Source organism: Carex rostrata, chromosome 14, assembly GCF_964058835.1.
Source record: "Carex rostrata chromosome 14, lpCarRost1.2, whole genome shotgun sequence".
Taxonomy (NCBI): domain Eukaryota; kingdom Viridiplantae; phylum Streptophyta; class Magnoliopsida; order Poales; family Cyperaceae; genus Carex; species Carex rostrata.
The window spans coordinates 2,513,182-2,532,499 of NC_135931.1; the positions used below are offsets into that span (position 1 = coordinate 2,513,182).

General features: G+C 37.6%; 3 protein-coding genes across 3 annotated transcripts; 1 reads left to right on the forward strand and 2 right to left on the reverse strand.

Moving 5' to 3' along the window:
• Nucleotides 1-1,115: 1,115 nt before the first annotated feature.
• Nucleotides 1,116-3,773, reverse strand: LOC144565533 (uncharacterized). Its single transcript, XM_078315325.1, has 3 exons — nucleotides 3,631-3,773; nucleotides 2,479-3,454; nucleotides 1,116-2,384 (listed from the first exon to the last, which is right to left on the reverse strand). Exons 1-3 carry the CDS (start codon nucleotides 3,771-3,773, stop codon nucleotides 1,116-1,118), a joined length of 2,388 nt encoding a protein of 795 aa, XP_078171451.1.
• Nucleotides 3,774-5,667: 1,894 nt separating this feature from the next.
• On the forward strand, nucleotides 5,668-7,298 carry LOC144565535 (uncharacterized). The gene is made up of 3 exons (XM_078315326.1): nucleotides 5,668-6,913; nucleotides 6,987-7,047; nucleotides 7,158-7,298. Exons 1-2 carry the CDS (start codon nucleotides 5,668-5,670, stop codon nucleotides 6,998-7,000), a joined length of 1,260 nt encoding a protein of 419 aa, XP_078171452.1. The 3' UTR covers nucleotides 7,001-7,047; nucleotides 7,158-7,298.
• A 2,378-nt stretch (nucleotides 7,299-9,676) lies between these two features.
• Nucleotides 9,677-16,986, reverse strand: LOC144565763 (GTP-binding protein, HflX). Its single transcript, XM_078315588.1, has 13 exons — nucleotides 16,463-16,986; nucleotides 15,996-16,060; nucleotides 14,961-15,023; nucleotides 14,785-14,874; nucleotides 14,554-14,666; nucleotides 14,346-14,414; nucleotides 14,104-14,248; nucleotides 13,843-13,898; nucleotides 13,610-13,660; nucleotides 10,948-11,002; nucleotides 10,802-10,858; nucleotides 10,554-10,673; nucleotides 9,677-10,468 (listed from the first exon to the last, which is right to left on the reverse strand). The coding sequence occupies exons 1-13, from the start codon at nucleotides 16,983-16,985 to the stop codon at nucleotides 10,010-10,012; spliced, it is 1,866 nt and encodes a 621-aa protein (XP_078171714.1). The 5' UTR covers nucleotide 16,986; the 3' UTR covers nucleotides 9,677-10,009.
• Between the last annotated feature and the right edge of the window lie 2,332 nt (nucleotides 16,987-19,318).

Below are 19,318 nucleotides of genomic sequence, written 5' to 3' on the forward strand. Positions count from 1 at the left end.
AACAAAGCATAGCAGTACCACATTTCATCGAAATATAAGTAAAAAGTCCACATTTATAGGCTTTAAAGCACAGGTTTCAGTGTAAATCAGGGCTGTAATTTAGATATAATATGGAGATATCAAATTCTCCCAAGCTTGAACTTTGCTTGTCCTCAAGCAAAAATCCCAACATGGGTATAGGGTTGGTCTTTGGATTACCTAAATGCAGATAAATTCCTAAATGTGAAAATTTACATGAACTGCTCTTATCAAGAACCATGAGAATCTTTTTGGATACAATTTGGATTTTCCTTGATCAATTTTGATTCACCCCACTAATCGATTAATCAAACTTCAAATTCTGAAATGTTTCAATATTTGCAAAGCTAATTACCCGAATTGATCAATATTTCATTCTTTCACTGAAACTATGCCCTCGTTTGTGGTGATTTTTCTTCTTTTAGCCCCCCCAAGCTTGGAACAAGCTTAGGTCAGAAAGTCGCGGACTTCGTGTGTTGATGTATGCAAAAGTTATTTTCTTTTCTAAATTTGGGAGACGAGCTCAAAGGCGCCCAATAGGACTTATTGCCAGTACTCTTATTTTCTCCATCTTTTCATTTATTTCATCACTTTTTTTTTTATTATTTTTATTTTCGCATACACCATGAATACACACATCTAATGGTATTTATTCATACCAATGGATATCCCAATCTTTCTTTATTTAAAACTCATTTCCCTATTTAAAAGGCACAGTTCAGCTTCAAAAATGGCTTTTCGATACAATTCAAGTTTTCATCTTTTCAAGTTTTCAAAACATCTCTTCCTAATCAGTTCTTTGATCAATTATGGGGTTAGTTCTAAATTTTTTCAAGGTCATCCCAAACACAACCAAAACTTTTCACAAAAGTCCCTAATTCAAGTAATAACGCAAATTTATCACCTAAAAATATAAATTTTTGAAAAATAAACAAAAAATAAACATGACCTAAATGCAGATACAGTTTTCTTCTATTCCACCCCCCTAAGCTTGAATGAAGCATTGTCCTCAATGCTTGAATTCACACAAGAAAAAGTAAATAGAAGAAAATATGGAAACTAACCAGACATGGAGTGAGGGAAGAGGCAGGGGCGCCTCACCGGTTGGTGGAAAGTGGGTCGGGTGGATCTGGGCGAAGTGCCCACTTCTGATGTGTACGGACTGTGTGGATACATGTGGTTGGTTGCGTGCTTGTCAGCTTCTCGATCAAGTCCCCGATCACAGTTTGCTGAGCTTTCATTACAATACCTCGAATCACCATTTGCTGAGCTTTCAAATCCTCCAAGAGTCTGAGGTTGCGAGCCGGGTCGAGGTCTGCATTTAAAATCACATGACAAGATTTATTTGGGTCTGCGAACTCATACCTGAGGTTAGCTGGAAGAGGCTTGAGCTCAGGAATTGGCGGCTCTGTTCGGGCTTTGACGCGGTCCGCGTCAGGTGCACTCAGCCCGCGTGCAGACCTCGCGTCAGCTTCATCCGACCCGCATTCTCTGTTTTCCAAGTCTTCGGACTGTGGCACGCGGCCCGTGTGGGATTCATCCGGTCCGTATTGCTTACGAGATTGTTCCTTGGCCAATTGATCGACCACATCAAGCCAGCAGCATGTTTCTGTTTCGGAGGGGCACTTCGTAGCTCGGTTGAGGTTGAACTGGACTTTCTCATCTCCAATTCGCAGAGTCAAAGTCCCCTTCTCCACGTCAATGAGTGTTCGAGCTGTCTTCAAAAATGGCCTTCCCAGAATGATGGGGATTTCCTTGTCCTCCTCCATCTCCATGACAATGAAATCAACCGGTACATAAAACTTGCCGACCAGAACCGGCACATCCTCCACTACGCCAAGTGGTACCCTGACAGAAGAATCAGCAAGTTGCAGAGTCATGCGCGTGGGTTTGAGCTCGCCTACTCCCATGCGCTCAAAGATGGTGCGTGGCATGAGACTCACGCTGGCCCCTAAGTCACATAGTGCTCGCTTGATGGTAGCCTTCCCAATTTCGCAAGGAATGGAGAATTTGCCAGGATCTTCCAGTTTGGGTGGGAGCTTGTTACTCAAGATTGCGCTGCACTGCTCTGTGAGTTTCACTGTCTCATGCCCCTCCAAGCTTCGCTTGTTCGTGAGGATGTCCTTGAGAAACTTGCCATATGTTGGTATTTGGGTCAAGGCATCGGTGAATGGAATGGTGATGTGTAGTTGCTTGAGCATTTGAAAGAACTTGGCGAATTGACTGTCGGGTCTGCACTCAACTAGCCTCTGAGGAAAAGGAACAGGTGGCCGGTAAGGCGGTGGTTTCTCAGTCACCTTCTTTTTCTGTCTGTCAGCTTCATTCTGTACGGGCCGTACGGGATTGGTACGGACCGTATGGTCTGTCTTCTCATTCACAATTTCAATCGGATCAGGTTCTGACTGCTTGAAAATCACAGGGGGTGTCAATACGGGCCGTAGGGTCGGCTTCTGGCTCAACATGCATGGCTGGTCCATGGTACTGTGTCCCACTTCGCAAGGTTATGGATTTTACTTCCCATCTGGGGTTGATTTCTGGTTGGCCTGGTAGCATTCCAGGTTGTGGTGGTGCGGTTTGGCCCCCATTTTGAGGTTTGTTTTGGGTAGCCAAATTAGCCAACTGAGCACTGATCGCTTGCATTTGCTCAAAGAGCATTTGATTCATCTTTCCCTGCTCATGCATGAAATCACTCACAGCGGGAGCGATATACGACTCGGGAGGACCGGATTGAAATGATCGGTTGTTCGAGTTGGGAAAAGAAGCATTCTGGAAGAAGTTACGGTTGTTGTTGTTGCTGCCAGAAGGGTTGTTGTTGAGGTATGTGGGATTGTTTTGCTTCCACCTCCAATTCTGTTGTTCAATCGGGTCCTTGGAATAGGTTCGGCTGAAAGGAGGTTTTGGGAAGTAAGAGGGCTCATTGTTAAGAGAATTCACTTGCTCGGGCCCTTCATCCATTTGCACAAGCGGGCAATTCTCATACTCGTGCCCCTCGTCTCCACACATAACACAAGGTTGTGGTTGCTGATTACCAAGCGCTTTTACACTCATCTTGTCAAAAGCCTTCTGCATGGCATCCATCTTGGCGGTGAGAGTTGTGATCTGATCGACCTCAAGTCGGCCTCCTCTAGTTCCTCGAGTGCTCCCTCGGCCAGACCATTGTTGGTTGGTTGCCATATTGTCAATTAAGTTCATTGCCTCGGTAGCCTCTCGATCCATGAGAGCTCCACCTGCAACTGCATCAACTGAAGTACGAGTGGTATCAGTTAAACCAGCATAAAAAGACTGAACAAGTAACCATTCGGGAATACCATGATGTGGACAAGAGTATTGCAATTCCCTAAACCTTTCCCAGGCCTCATTCAGTGGTTCATCAAACCTTTGTCTGAAACTGGTCAGTTGGGTCCTAACCTCGGCAGTTCTTTTATGGGGGGAAAATCTGGTCAAAAACAGTTTGGAAAATTCCCTCAAAGTGGTAATTGAATCCCTTGGTAATGACCCTAACCATTTCTTGGCTTTATCCCTAAGAGTGAAAGGAAATAAAGCAAGTCTAATGTAATCAGCTGTTGCGCCATTGATTTTAATGGTGGCACAACACTCAAGAAAGATCTGAACATGGGCATGCGGATCCTCATGATCCATGCCATGGAATGTGTTTTGCTGGACGATGTTGACAACACCCGGATTGAAGTTGGGTTGGTTGCCAGCAATCCTTGGCAATCGGATTGCTCCTCTAACATCTTCAGCTCTCGGGACATTGAACTCTCGCAATGTCCTAGGTGCATAGTCTGCTCATTCATCATCAGAGAATTGGTCCTGGACGGGAGGGTCCTGGATGGGTGGATCCTGAACGGGTGGATCAATGATGGGTGGATTAACTCCGCCGTTATTCATTGCGCCTTGTTCTAGGTTTGTCTGGCCTCTGTTGTCGGTTGGTACGGACCGTATGAATGTCCTACGGGCCGTACGGAGAGGTGACAGATGTGGTGGTGCTGGAACGAATGTGTTGGAAGTTTGCCCCTTGCTTCTGAGATGGTAGTTGTTCTTGGGCCGTGACTCTTCCAGTATGTTCCTGCAAATATGGAAAAAGAAAAATTAAAATTAAAATCTAGAATCAAGCAAAAATAAGAAAAAGTCCAAAATTTTCGTTTCGATCCCCGGCAACGGCGCCAAAAACTTGTTCGCACAGAATATATGCTACAAAGTTTCAGTATAGCAAGCTATACCTTTTAAACCTTTGTTATACTCTGTCAAATCAGATAGCAAGTGCACTATCCTATCGATGAGTATGCTCAGGTATCGATCCACAGGGACGGAAGAAAATGACCGGACTCGTCTTAAAATTACTTGAGATTCTAGAAGTGAGAGAAATTGGTTTGGTTTGGTTTGGTTCTAACAATTCTACTGATTTATGACAAGTTTAAAAGACAATAAAAAGAATTAAAGTTGTTTTCAATTAATAAAAAGGCGTTTCCAGGGTTCAGATTTCATTTCTGTTCAGCCCCGAGGCATACGACCCGTATGGCTTCCCATACGGCCCGTAGGGGACCCCGAGTTAATGCTGCAGCTACTGTTTTCTGTGTTGATACTAATATTTAGGGTTTCTATCGACCAGATCTAGATACCTAACCTCAACTTTCGCATTTTGGCCTAGTACCCGATTACCGGACTCAAATACTTCCCTCTTAGATGCGTTAAACCTCAACTTTCGCATTTTGGCCTAATTTATCTAAGTTACTTATTGGTTTACTAAAAGTATCCAAGGACTTTCGCCTCAAGGAAAGTTTCACCTTTCGGGTACTCCTTGGTTTAACCCTACTTCATATACTTTATTCGGTTGGATTAAATGTCATAGACTTGGCTCCTAACACTTAGATGTGCGCATTCATCTAACGGGATGACTAATCAATTCAAGCAAGCACAAATAAAGCAATCAAAATACTACTCAACAAAGTAAAAACAAAGCATTCAACACGAAATCCAAGTAGCATGCAAACAAAACCAAACTAGAAACTACATCTTAGCCCTAGAAACAAAGTAAATTAGCTACTCATGTTCCTAAGATAACACAAATAACAGAAAATAAAAGAGTTCATGACAAAACAGTGGAAAATCTGAAGATCCGTTGCAAACTCGCGTTTTTCACTTCTCTTCTTCCTCTCCTCCTCTTGTCTTTTGCTCCAAGAAAGCTTGTCCAAGTTCCAGTTGTGAATCCCCCTTTTTTTTGGTGATGAAATATCTCATTTAATGCCCCAGATCGCGTCTCCAGAGGCTTCCTTTTCGGCCTCCTTAAATTAAGCTGATTTCAGATTCCAGCTAGATTTTCCGAATCTGCGCCCTACGGGCCGTATGGGACCCCGTACGGGCCGTAGGGGACCCCGTACGGGCCGTATGCCTGTGCTTTGTCTTGGAGACTTTGTGCCTCTGTTGTGGAACCTTCTGTGCAGTTGGGCAGATCTTGTACGGGCCGTACAAAATGTCATACGGGCCGTACGAAAAGTAGTCAGATCTAGTTTTTCGCCCTCTTTCCTGCAAAATACCAAACAAAGCATAGCAGTACCACATTTCATCGAAATATAAGTAAAAAGTCCACATTTATAGGCTTTAAAGCACAGGTTTCAGTGTAAATCAGGGCTGTAATTTAGATATAATATGGAGATATCAATAGGAACAGGTGTACAACAATTTAGGCGAGTTTTTTGGGCTTTTGGCCCTTCGATAGAGGGTTGGAAAAAGTGTCGGCCGGTGGTAAGTGTTGATGGTACTCATTTGTATGGCAAATACGAGGGATGTGCATTAATTGCTACAGGTATTGATGCTAATGGGGGGCTTTATCCAATAGCTTTTTCTATTTGTGACAAAGAAAATGGAGATAATTGGGAGTGGTTTCTTCAGTCATTAAGAGATTTTGTTATACGTGAAAGGAAGGTTTGCATCATATCTGATCGTTTTTCTGGTAATAAAGAGGTGGTTCGTAGAGTATTTTCTCCTGATGATGGTCATGCTCATCGCTGGTGTTTGCGTCATATAAAAGCAAACCTTAAGAAGGCAGGTATTATTGATAAAGTAGTATTGGATAAATTTTACAGAATTGGTTGTGTAAATGAGATTGTAGAGTTTAATAGACTGAAAGAGAAATTAAAAACTGAGTGTGAGAATGCTTGGAAATGGATAGAGGAGAAAATAAATGATGACCGTGAATATTGGGCATTAGCATTTGATGGTGGAAGAAGATATGGTGTTATGACCACCAACTGGTCTGAGAGCCTTAACTCAGTACTTAGAGGTACTCGATCACTACCTGTCACTGCATTTGTTGCTGCTACCTTTTATAGAGTAAACCAAGCTTTTGTTGAGCGCAGTGAGCAAGGAAGAAAGATGACAACCCAGTTGTGCCCTAAAGTTATTGACCAAATTCGCCCTCGACAAATCGCATCTCGCGGGTATCAAGTATGTCGGTTTGGTCTCTGTGATTACGAGGTTAATACTGGAACCTCAAAATACTCGGTAACAATAAATGGGAGGTCATCAATTTGTGTATGTCAGGCATTTCGACTTATCGGCCTTCCTTGCAGTCATATGTTGGCTTGTTGTAGTGATCAATGGCACAAAACAAACTTTCATACACTTTGTAATGATTGGTATTTCACTGAGATGTATCGAAATGCATACTCAATCCAGTTTCATCCTGTACCGGACAAGAGATTTTGGCCAAGCATTGAAGGACCAACTGTGCTCCCTTTCGCACTTAGGAAAAAAAAGGGCCGTCCTAAGTCAACTCGTATACATAATTCAATGGATGTGAGAGAAACAACTGTTACAACAAAACGTAAATGCGGGCATTGCAAGGAGCTTGGTCATAACAAAAAAAAGTGTCAACAGCTTCACAAAACTAGAGGTAATAAGCATTTTCTCATTGCATTTGTTTCAAATATTAATTTTTTTACTAATAAAATTATATGATTATGCAGGTGCCACAACTTGAGAATTCATTTACTGCTGACAGCTAAATATGCTAAACATTAATCTAATGTGAGATTTTTTTTTTATTATTTGGAGTTTATTAATTACTACTTTATCATTTTAATATGAAGTTGTTCACTTTATATTATAACTTTTTAAATATATATTTTTTATTGCAGGAAGTTCGAAAGTTTGATACAAGCACAGAAGGTTAAGGCGGTAGTTTATATTTATGATTTGCCATTTCTAGCAATTTTTTGTTTTATTTTATTGTACTCTTTCGTATTGTTGGTATTAATTAGTAATTGTTTTGGATTTTATATATGTGAAAGACAAAGTTGAATGAACTACCAATTTTTAAGAAAAATATACATGATTAGTACGTTTTTTTGAAGCATGAGTATCTCAAATAGTTGTTCCTAGTATGTGATATGATATATTTTTTATAATTGTATAAGCCACATTATGATTTTTTTTTCCTCTGAATAAATTGTATGCAGAATGTATATATTTAATATATTCATTTGTTATTCTTTCTGTATTGAATAAACTATATGTAAAATGTCTATATTATAAAAATTAATATGTTAATCCAAAATATTTTATAGAATAAATTAATACTACAGTACAATAATTGTTAAAAAGATTAAGATGTTAAAAATATTTTACAAAATAAATTTTATACTGAATATATAAAACTTTACAAATCTGTACATGAGATATTAGATGATATTTGAAATAGTCTAGATTACGACGGATCATCAAACCAAGAGTCGTCAGTCAAAGAAGAAAAAGATAGAAATTCAAATAAATTAAAATTGAAACATAACTTAAAAATAAAACGAAACATAACTTATCAGTAAGTCAAATGCAAATATTTGAAGTAAATATTTGACGTTATTAAAAATGCATGATATCTAAGAAATTAAATGTGGTAAGAAAAAAAATAACAATAATAGCGCCTTCAGCCTTCTTCATTTGGCACTTTCCCAAAAAACAAAGTTTCCAAATTTAACTTAGTAATTAACGTGGAGAGAGAGGGGGGAGGGAGGGAGGGTAACTTTGGGTCCCACAAGGGTATTTTGTCAAGAAATTTAGTGAGGGGGTATTTTATTTGATCTTTCTTGAAGGATGGGCATTTTGTAAAATTCCCCTCCAACAAACCCGCGGTGTGGTGTACCAGATAGCAGTATAGCGCACACACAGGGTAGTGGTATCATGCATATATAATTATATATGATGTCATTTGTCAATTATTATTAGGTTAGATCATTTCTGGTCATTGATTTGCGTTGGTTGAGATTTGAAGGGACTATAGGTGTTACGTGAAGGACTGATAGAAGGGAGAATACATGAGCGGATTAATGTTCTTGCATGTTTAAACAGAGAGAAATGTTATATTTCTGGCATTTTGTAGCATGACATTTCATCATAGTTTATTTCATAGCGTCAGCAAGTATGCGGTTAGATCTCAGTATCGCTGCAACAAGTTATTTCTTGAAGTAGGTTGATGTCTGCTAAAACTGTCCGCTGTAACAAGGATAGCTGTCCCCAATTAAGAACTGAAATGAACAAACCCAGTAATTGAGGCTTCTGAACAACTGTGCTTGCACTAAAAATCAGAACAATATATTGCTAAGAAAAAAAATCGTGAACAATGGAATAAAATCAGAACAATTCAATTTGTTGAAACCCAACATTAAGTTAAAGCTTGCTTGTACTAAAATAGATCATCAAAGGAAATTATACAAAGTACCTCTACAAAATACCAAAATTAGCTCAAGGGCCCCTGTCGTAAAAATATTGCATACCAGAAACCACTGGTTTCACATGCTTGTACTAAATTTCTCATACTTTGTACAAAAAGGGGCCCCTTGTCATATGAAAATTAGTAACCCTATTCATAAAGCACACTGGTACTGATTTGGTACCAGTACCAGATCCGAAATCAACCCAAGGCCGTAAAGGGATTCAATTATCAATTCAAAAGCAAGAACCGCGATTTCAACACAAGAGATTCAATCATCAATTAAACAAGCAAGAACAAGTATTTCAAATCTCAAATCATAATTGATTGACAAAATCAGATAAATCAAAGAGCTTAGAGGCTCGTCAAAGAATTTAAAGTCGTGCAAAGAACAAGGCGCAACTCACATTCAACTAAGAAAAGAAAGAAAACAACGCTTCCAAACCGTGCAAAGAACAAAGCAAATCCTGCAAAGCCGGAGACGAAGAGAGGTGGTTCGGCGATTTGACAGGAAGAGAGGTGAGTAAGGCTCTAGAGGTTCGGCAATTCGACAGGAGAGCGTAGGGCTATATGGAGAGAGTCAGGGAGAGCGACGAGATGGGACAGGCTAGGTCTAGACGCGCGATGGGTGGGTCATGGGTGAGTGAAAAAGGAAAAATGTGCGATGTGGTGGGTGAAAGGCGCTGAGCCACTGAGCCATCTTAAAGCTTAACCATAATAAACCAGTCAGTTCGGTTTAAGTCGATTTTGAGAATCTAAACCGAACCAAACCATTTAAAAACTGAACTAATCGAAAACTTCAACCTAACCAACCCATTTAAACCGAATAACCGATCCATTTAAACTGAAATTTTCCGATTCAGTTAAAAACCAAATAAACCGAACTGTTTGAACACCCGTAGTTGCCAGATATTCTAACCTATATTGATCAGTATTTGGTACTAACTAATATATGGTATGAACTTTTCTTTATTATATTATAAATCATTTGAAAAATGTACAATTACAATCAAACTATTCTCAGTACAGGGAAAAAAAAATTTAATCAATACAAGAGACAACCACTTAACCAAAAAAATTAATAATAATAACCTTTTGATAAGTTGAATAAATATTTAAATAAAACCTTTAGTACCAAAATTTTTTCAAACTGGGCTAACGTGTGAACAGGTATCTTCTGGTCAGCTTAAAAATTGAATTCTGCATAACATCGGAATTCTCTTTCCAGCCTGACCCCACCAAGCGAACACTAACATAGGAAAAATTTGAAATGATGATACCTTACTAATCTGTGGATGTTTCACTGAATGAGGGTCTCCACTTCCTATCAAAAGGCCCGTAACTCCTTTGCACAACATTTCTCTGTTTTTCCAGCTTTTGGTCAATCAGTTGCAACAGCTCCTGTAACCCTGCTCCCGTCAAGGCTGATGTCTTCACATGACAATTGGGGGGCATTTCTTTCATTTGACAAATGCTAAGATCCCTCTGTACACTGCATGATATTTCTTCGTATTCTTCATCCCCATACCCCCCCTCCTTACCACTGTCATGATTAGTATTGTCATTATCATCATCCAGGAGTTCTGATGATGACAGCTCTGATGCTAATTCATCCTCTTGTTCATCTTCATTGTATTCTTCAGACTCTTCTTCTTCATAGTCCTTATCCACTTCCGTAAGGTATTCTTCATCATCTTCTGTTTGGGATTCAAAGCCTCCTATATTCTCTTCTAACATATCTATCTGTTGTGGCATTTTGAAAAATTTATTGTATATTCTTTTGTTTTTTTTTATCAGAGACTTCTACTAATCTTAAAAATATGCACACCTTGTTCCAAACTTCAATCATGTTCTCAATCTTATCCTCTGAGACTCCAATCTGCTGTAGCACTTGAAGCACAGTTGAGCGATGCCCCTCCAGATCAGGTGCACTTGAGTCCAGCACATGCTGCAAGTGTATTTTATCAAAACTTCTGTGATAGCATGCAACTATAATTTGTGACATGCATGCATCTCAAATGCTTATTCCTTGGTGAAAAATTATTATTCTGAATATTATTAGGAAAGACCGCATACCACTAACAAGTCTGCTTCAACAACTTCTTCCAAAGTAGCATGAAATGCCTCTACTAGCTGATTACAAAAAGTGTTAATAATAATAACAACAACAATAATCTCATAGGTAAAAGCCATGTTAATTTTTTCTGGGAAGATATCATTACCTGAATAGGTAAATCGGAGATGAAGCCAACTGTGTCGCTAAGAAGTGCTTTTCTCCTAAAAAGAAGCACCTCAAGGATAAGTTGATTTACTTAAATTGTTGGAAATTGTTGGCTTGCCAGGTACAAAAGAACTAATGAAAAGGGATGGTAATTTGGGCTAATGAATAAAGCACTATCAGTATAACGGTTATGGGGATACCATGAGGACTCTATCCGGAATGGTTGAAGCAGTTTATTGCTATTAAAATAATAAGTACAAGAAATAGAATGAAAATTTCCCATTTCTTGATAAATGTCGTGGATTTGAAGAACTTGTTTGAGGCCGGTCTTGATTACATTATTGGCAATAACCCAAAAAGTTTGTTCTGAATCAAATTGTTGGTTAGGGGAGCACTTTCTCCACTTTGTACCCTAGACTTTTAAACTTAGTTCTAATCCACATATTATTGTAGCTACAGTAATGAATCAGGATTTATGGCAATTTAGGAGACAACTTACTAGTACTTTACGCACTAAGTTAGATGAGTCATTCTCTTTAGTTTCCTACTAGTGCCAGCTTACTAGGAGTGAGTATTTAGTTTGGAGATCACAAAACAATGGCATACTGTGAGATCAATATATGATTGGTCGAGTTTTAGAGCTGTTAGGGATCCCAATTAATATTTGAAGAATGTCCATTTCCTCTGAAGATATCATTTCAGTAAGTATAGCAACTTTTGGATTATGCATAGCATTCACTTTCTCTGGATCTATAAATTCCTTTTTTCCGAATTTTTTTCTTAAAAAAGGTGTTAAAAGAAGACCAAATACAAAATACAATATATATAGGTCATATAATCGTGGTTACATAGATATTGTTTATACTAGTGTATTTACATTGAATATAAGAAGATTAAGCAAGTTCACTGAATTTTTTGATAGACATATAGTTGATGGGATTCCAAATGGAATTGGTGTTACAAGGCCTTTATTTGGATATTAAGCAAAATAAAGATTTTAACTATAAGTATTCTTAGACATTGGAGGATAGCAGCTTACCAGGAGTGACTATTTAGTTTGGAGAAGGCAAAACCATGGTATATTTACTGTGAAATAAATGTATTATTGCAGTGGCGGAACATAATACATTTCAAAGGGTGCTAAGCTACCCTTTCATTTTTTTTTCCAATCAAGTATATAGAAGTTCAAGTAAATTTTATTGTTTTATACATGGTAGCCCCCTCTATATAGTATTACAAATTTATAGGGTCTAAATGTCTAATAATAAATTTTCAGGAGCACCTTTTGACCGCTTTTTTATTTCCATTTGCCTTCTTGATTCCTAAATTTGCATCCCAGTAATTATTAATAAATAGGAAACTTCTTGATGGAATTTGAAAAGCTAACCGTATGAAGATAAAAGAAAAGAAAAGGAAATGTCATTCAATAATTGAAAGAAAGAAATCCATTGCATCTCAGTTCATCAAACAAATAAGAGCAAATTAATCAATTATTTTGTATTATAAAAAAATAGTGAAAGATTAAGTGTTATAAAAAAATATATTTTTCATTATTTTTTATAAATGATGTTTAGTCCCCCCTATATTCAAATCCTGGTACCGCCCCTGTATGATTGATAAGCTTTAGAGGCTGTTGTTTCAATTAATATTTGGCGAATGCCCATTTAATCTAAAGATCAAAACCTTTATTTGTATATTGAGCAAAAGAATAATAATAAGAACAAAAATTCTTAAGACTTAAGAGAATGCAATGGTGCCATTCCTTGTGGGGTTTTTTTGAGATCAAAGTGAAAATGCAGATCATTTGATGTTTAACTATAGTTTAACAAGACCTGCTTTGAGATGGTTTTTAAATTATAATAATATTAACTGGTTTTGTTCTTCTAAGATCTCATGAACAGCAGGCGAACATTCCATGTTCATAAAAAAGGATTTGGAGTATTATATGTAGTGGGACCTGTTGGAGTATCTGGAAAGAGAGGAACTCGGTTTTCTTCCAAAATAAGCAGATTAAAACATTTAAACATAGCTAAAATGATTCTTTCTTCAATGAATGTTTGGACAGGAGAGATGAATCCTAAAATCAGAGAGAAAGTGTTTGCAACCTTGCTTGATAATAGTGGAAATCTTCTTATTCAGTTGGGAGACCCACAAATACAAGTGGGTTTGAGAAAATGGAGGGATAAAATGAGAAATTACTTTTGAGGATCATTCGCATTTGCTTGGACCATGTGTGCCTCATTACTGTTGTTTGGGCGCTATTTTGAATTACTGTGTAGTTTTGTTGTAGTAAGTGGAGGCTTTAATTGTAGTATGGTTGCTGGTACGGGTTTGCTACTAATATGGTGCTGACCTGTTTACCAGTTATAAAAAATAAAAATGTCTGGAGTTTGGTTGGCTAGGACCAAGGATGACTCAATGGTGGATAAATTTTTTTTTTTTTTTTAATTTACCCTGAGATATAGAGGCAATGGTACAAACCTTGGGTTTATGAAGGGAGCCAGGAGGTTTTTTATGTTTGGTTAATGTAAAAACTAGATAGTGTAGTACGTGTGTCTGTTTTTGAATGGACACCAATCGCAATGTGTGGTGCTTATTGAAAAAAAATAAAAATAGATTGTTAGGTGCACACTTCTTTCAATAATAAAACTATAGAGAAGTACCCTGATGGAAGAATCACACTTCTTAATCGCGGATCTACAGTGGCAAATAATCTGTAACAAACAATCAACAAATTTTCATACAAATGCACAATGTTAGTTTAGCTAACTAATAGCAAATAAAATGTACAGAAGCTAAAAAGTTACCAAATAAGAATAAATCCTACTGGCAGATACTAATCAATCAGTCGATCCATGTACAATTTACTTGAATAAATTGAGAAGGGATAAATTACCTACTGTCGCTGTATAAATCGGTATCTGAAAGTGCACTAACTAGTGTAGATTTTCCCTACATATAGGTATAAAGTTCTAAAAATCAAATTCAGCTGCAATGAACTTCAGTTTACTTTAAAAATTTATTTCACTGAATGATGGCCTATTGAGAACCTTTAAAAAGTCTATATAGAAACACAACCCATTAGGATATCTGAATTTAATAGGGGCGGATGCAAATATGTGCAACCATAGGTCATAATTCAGAAAAGATCAATTACCGCATTTGTATATCCAACAACAGCAACGGTTGCAAGCCCTTGGCCTGATGGACACCCATGTCTTCTTCGGGATGACCGGTGGAGTGCTCTGGTACGGCGCACTTCTTCAATTTGCACCAATAAACGGTTTCGCCTTTCTTGAATCCTATTCAAACAAATATACCGTGAAAATATGAGCAACAGAAAAGAAAAGTCATTATATGTCACATACAAAATGCCAATGTACTTGTGCAAAAGAGCACCTTCTGCGCTGAAGCTGCAGTTCAGTTTCTCCTGCACCACTGATGAATCCCTGGCCTCCACTTCCTCTCCTGAATGTCACAAATAATTGGGTTTTATTAGGTAAAATATCAGTTCTTCTTTGTATAAAACAATTAACACAAAAAGAATTGGAATTATCCTTGAAAATTTGTATTTTCCTGATTTATAATAGACATAGAAATAGCTTACCCTCGAGCACTAACAACTTCAGCTTCTCCACTTTGTCCAAATGTTAAACGGCCACCTGGGCCCTTCACTCGCACAAGCCTTGTCTTCTTATACATGAGCGCTGCTAACTCTGACTGTGTGTACAAATTGACAAAGATCCATCTCGTAGTTAAAAGAGTTGCAATTTAATAAAAGGAACTTTATTTTCTTTCTTGTTTGGAAAATAAACCAAATCAAGATAAAGAGACTGACCTGCAGCTTTGCTTCTCTAGTCTCAGCATGAGCATTGAATATCTCTATTATAAGTCCAACTCGATCCAGCACTGGTATTCCCCATGCAACCTGTATTCAAAGACCCAAATTAAAAAAAAAAAAATAACCTAGGGTAGTCTTGTCAAACTTAAAAAGATCAATCAAAACACACTTGCCTCCAAATTTCGTAGCTGAATTCCAGAAAGAATGGCATTCACAAAAACTGCATCAATTCCACTCTGCCACATATTAATTGTCAGTTAGCTTATAGGAGCTGGTTTCTCCGAAATTTTAGTATCCACAGTAGTATAAAATCTAGACTCAGTCTTCCAAAGATTGTTTTTTGCAGATGTCACCAGCATATGGCTTTGTAACACACCACTAATATATCCAAAATCTGCATTTTATACCTGAATTTATGAGATTGTAGAAAATTGGACACTATCTAAAGACCAACACAAGGAAAAAATACATGTAAAAAAAATTCTGATATTTCTGCCCCTTTCCAAAGTAAACAATTTTTATCATAATTTATTCTAAATCCAAATTAGGCTAAAGTCAAACAAAAGGGGTTTGCACTTTCGACTCTCATTTGTTTGGTTTGGTAAAAAATGATTCAGTTGCGCCAAGCTGAAAAAGTCGGCTACATTGAATCCTTTTCCATATAAAAAACTTTTGCTTTAGGCCAATAAATTTCATGTGTTGCCCTGTAAAATCTCAAAATATCACAAGCATCCCCGTAAAATGTGAAAATCAAGCACACCTTTACAAAACTATCAAAATATCACAGGTGCTACAGTAAACACAAGTACTATCGATAGTCCTACCATTTAGCACAAATTACATATCAATATCACTTGGCATCAGTTGACTATCATATTTAAATTACTAAAAATCTGCTTATGCTTGCAAGAAAATTAACCAAATACTGATAGTGCAGGAGTAGAATCTGTGATATATTGGTGGTTCTGCAAGTATACCTCCAGGATATACATGGTCTTACAATGCTGCTCAGGAAACTATAACGCTGTTTTATGGTTTTTTAAAACAACACAACAGAGTTCGTGTAGTCTATAATTATGGTGAATGTTCTGTATCTTTTGCAAAAGCACAAAATATGTCTATTCAATATATATATTTCAATCAATGGAATAACGATGGAAAATTAACTGATATTACAAAAGATGGTACGTTAAAAAAGTGGTATGTACCTCAGTCTCAAGAGCTCTGAGGTGGCATTTGATATTATCTACAGTCCCAGGTCCAAAGTATGTATCTGATAAAAATTGCAATAGTAAATTAAAACCAAATTATAATTTATCTACATACATCAAAGCATGAAGCCTTTGCCTAGTCATATGATAATGCTATTGATCAACTCATAGTAGGTACTGTTTTACGCTTCTAGCCAGAGTATCCAGGACAAAATTTAAGTTGAACAAGGAACCAATCCAATAAGTCTGTTTACTTATTAACAGAGCTTTTGCACCTTCAGTCCTGACTAAATTGAATTATTGAAAATTAACAGCAGAGATTACTAGCTGAAAGCCTGACACCAACCCAGCACGACTACTTAGCTACAGAGTTCGAAGATATTAAAAGATTCAGAACATAGCTGAATTTACAAGATACAGTTCAAAGGCTCTAAAGACCAAACAAGAATTCAGAGAAAACAAACCCGCATGTGCACGGGTTGATCGAATTGTGGGATTCTGCACAACCAAGTGAGGAGGCAATCCCTTAGACTCGAACTCCTCTTCATAGAACCCATCTCTCGGCTGTTCCAGTGAATTAGCCAAATTAAGTGCCTCTTCCAGCTTCGACTGGAGCACGGATTCGGGTCTGTGTTTGGGCTGAACAACAAATAGCTTAGGTGCTCGACTCGGGTCACTCCCTAACAGAAACACACCCGATCCTTTACGGTCGTCGGATTCAGAATCGGAGTCGCCTTTGCCTTTCTTTCGGCGAGATGTGGTGCCGAAGAAGGAGAGGAAAATAGGACGATTTTGGGTTCCGTTTTGACAAGAGAGAAGTTTGCGGATGCGAGAGGAAGACCTTACTAGCATTTCGGATGTGAGCCTTGGTTGGTTGGTTGGTTGGTTGGTTGGTTGGTCGGAGCTTGTTGCTTGATCAAAGGTCGCCGACTGTGCACTGTGTCTATGAAGTCGGGTGAACGGCGGAGAATCGACGCGCGAGTTCATATAATAATCGGAGAAATGCAAGTGCGTCAACCTAAGAGAACATTGCTATAATAATAACCGTTGGATGTATATCAGACCGTGGTACTCCTTTTCTAGATCTTTTTCTTTGTTTTCTTCTTCTGATTTTCGTCTTTTGTAACTGAATTCGTATCCTTTGCTCTGCATTAACTCAAAAAGGAATTTTTTGGGTTAATATATCTGGACTGTTCGATAAGCTTTAAAATTCGTGCAGAACTAATATTAAAGCCCCCTACATTATAAGTGGAGACCGGATGGATTTCGTTTACAATCAGATGCCCAAGATGTATTAACTCAAAAGATTCTCGTTTGAGTTAATGCAGATGATGCGTACTCTTTGTAACTGGGGCTGTAATGCAAACTTTGCAGACAATGGTGTAGCAGGTTGCAGAGAGACTGTGATTCTGTGAATACACTATTAACATGATTCGTGATAATATATATTTTAAAAAAAAGAGGCTATTCAGCCCATTCCATTGATTGGAATATAGATAATTACATCAAAAAGCTGTCCGTTTGGACTATGTTAACCATAGCCATAACCAGCCAAGTTCTTAGAATATATAGAAATCAACAAAACGCCACTAAGCAGAGCATACAATAACCAAAGTCTAATACTAGCAATACTCCAAAAGTATATTAATGTAGCTAATATTAAGCCACTAAGTAATGGGTTAAGGCTACTTATATCTAAATGACAAAATTGGAGGTTGTGCTTCATGATCCACTAGGGCAACTCTGGTGCCTCCCCACCAAAGCCATCAAGGGGCTGATAAGCAACTATCTCCATGGGCATGAATTGAGCTAAGGGTGTGGCATCTTCTATTACGAGAAGCCACTCTCCAATTGCATCCTTGATTTTCTTCTTCATGTTACCTGCCCAATAATCACACAATGTTTTAATTAGCAAAATCAAAGTTCTAGCGGTTTTAACATCACAATTGGTAAAGCAAACTTCATTTCTATGTTTCCAAAGTCTCCAACTTACTACACTAAGTACAATCAGGAAACCAGTTTTGTTTTCATAATCAAGGGATTGAGCAAAATGTAAAAAATCATCCCATGTATTCCAATTATGCATTACCCATTGGCTTTTACCTAAATAGAACCATATTTGTTGTGCTAGATGGCATTTGATGAATAAATGATCAATAGATTCGTTTTCAGTACAAAAATGACAAGTTTGGTCTCCTATCCACCATTTCAAGCTAAGATTATCCTTGGTCAGTATTGTGTTGTGTGACACTAGCCACATAAAAATTTTGATTTTTGGCGGAACCGGTAATTTCCACCATATCATTGATTCTTTAGGTTTTAACCCCCCAAAATTAAGAAGTGCATTTATGGAGTGTGTAGAAAACTGCCATGAAGCTTCCCATTTCCACTCAATGTAGTCATGGGGAAGAGTGAAAGAAGTTGTGCTGACAATATGTAGCATATCCGCCCATTCCTGATAGTCTACTCCTACTAAGTCAACCCTAAACCTAACTATTTGCCCTTGTGAATGAACTACATCAGCTAACAAGACTTCTTTGTTACTACATTTTGTATACAAGGTATAATACTTAATAGCTAATGCACAGTTTCGGTACCAATGGTATGTCCAGAATTTTATTTGGGTATTTACCCCTGGTGTGTGTGACACACTCATATCACCTATATGACTATATTTTAGCAATGCAGACCAAAATGTGGAAACAGAAGCTGAATTGTGAGAAATATATTTATATGTAACTAATGCTTTCCAAGGGCTAGAATATTCATTATTCTTCAATTTCCACCACCATTTAAGTAAAAGAGATATATTCATCTGCCTAAGATTAAGAATGCCTAAGCCTCCAAATTGTTTGGCTAAACAAGATGTATACCAATCTATTAGTATATACTTTTTCTTTCTCGAGTTACCTTGCCAAAGAAACCTCCTCCTAATTTTATCAATTTGTTGGATTACTGTAATTGGGATTCTATAGACTGAAAGGGAATATAAAGGTATAGATGTAAGAACAGAATTTAAAAGAGTTAATCTACCACCTATTGATAACATGGACCCTTTCCAATGTTTTAACCTACTGCCTACTTTATCTACTAAAAACGCCCAATCTGTTACTTACAATTTTTTATAATGTAGTGGTAAACCTAGATATTTTATCGGAAAATCCCCCCTTGACATCTAAATATTTGTTGTAATGTTATAGCACTATCTACATTGACATTAAGCGAATACAATTTTGTTTTCTCATAATTCATTTTGATACCCGAGATGGCTTCAAAAGCAAGCATGGTCCACCATGTAGCCTCCACATTTCTTTCCTGTG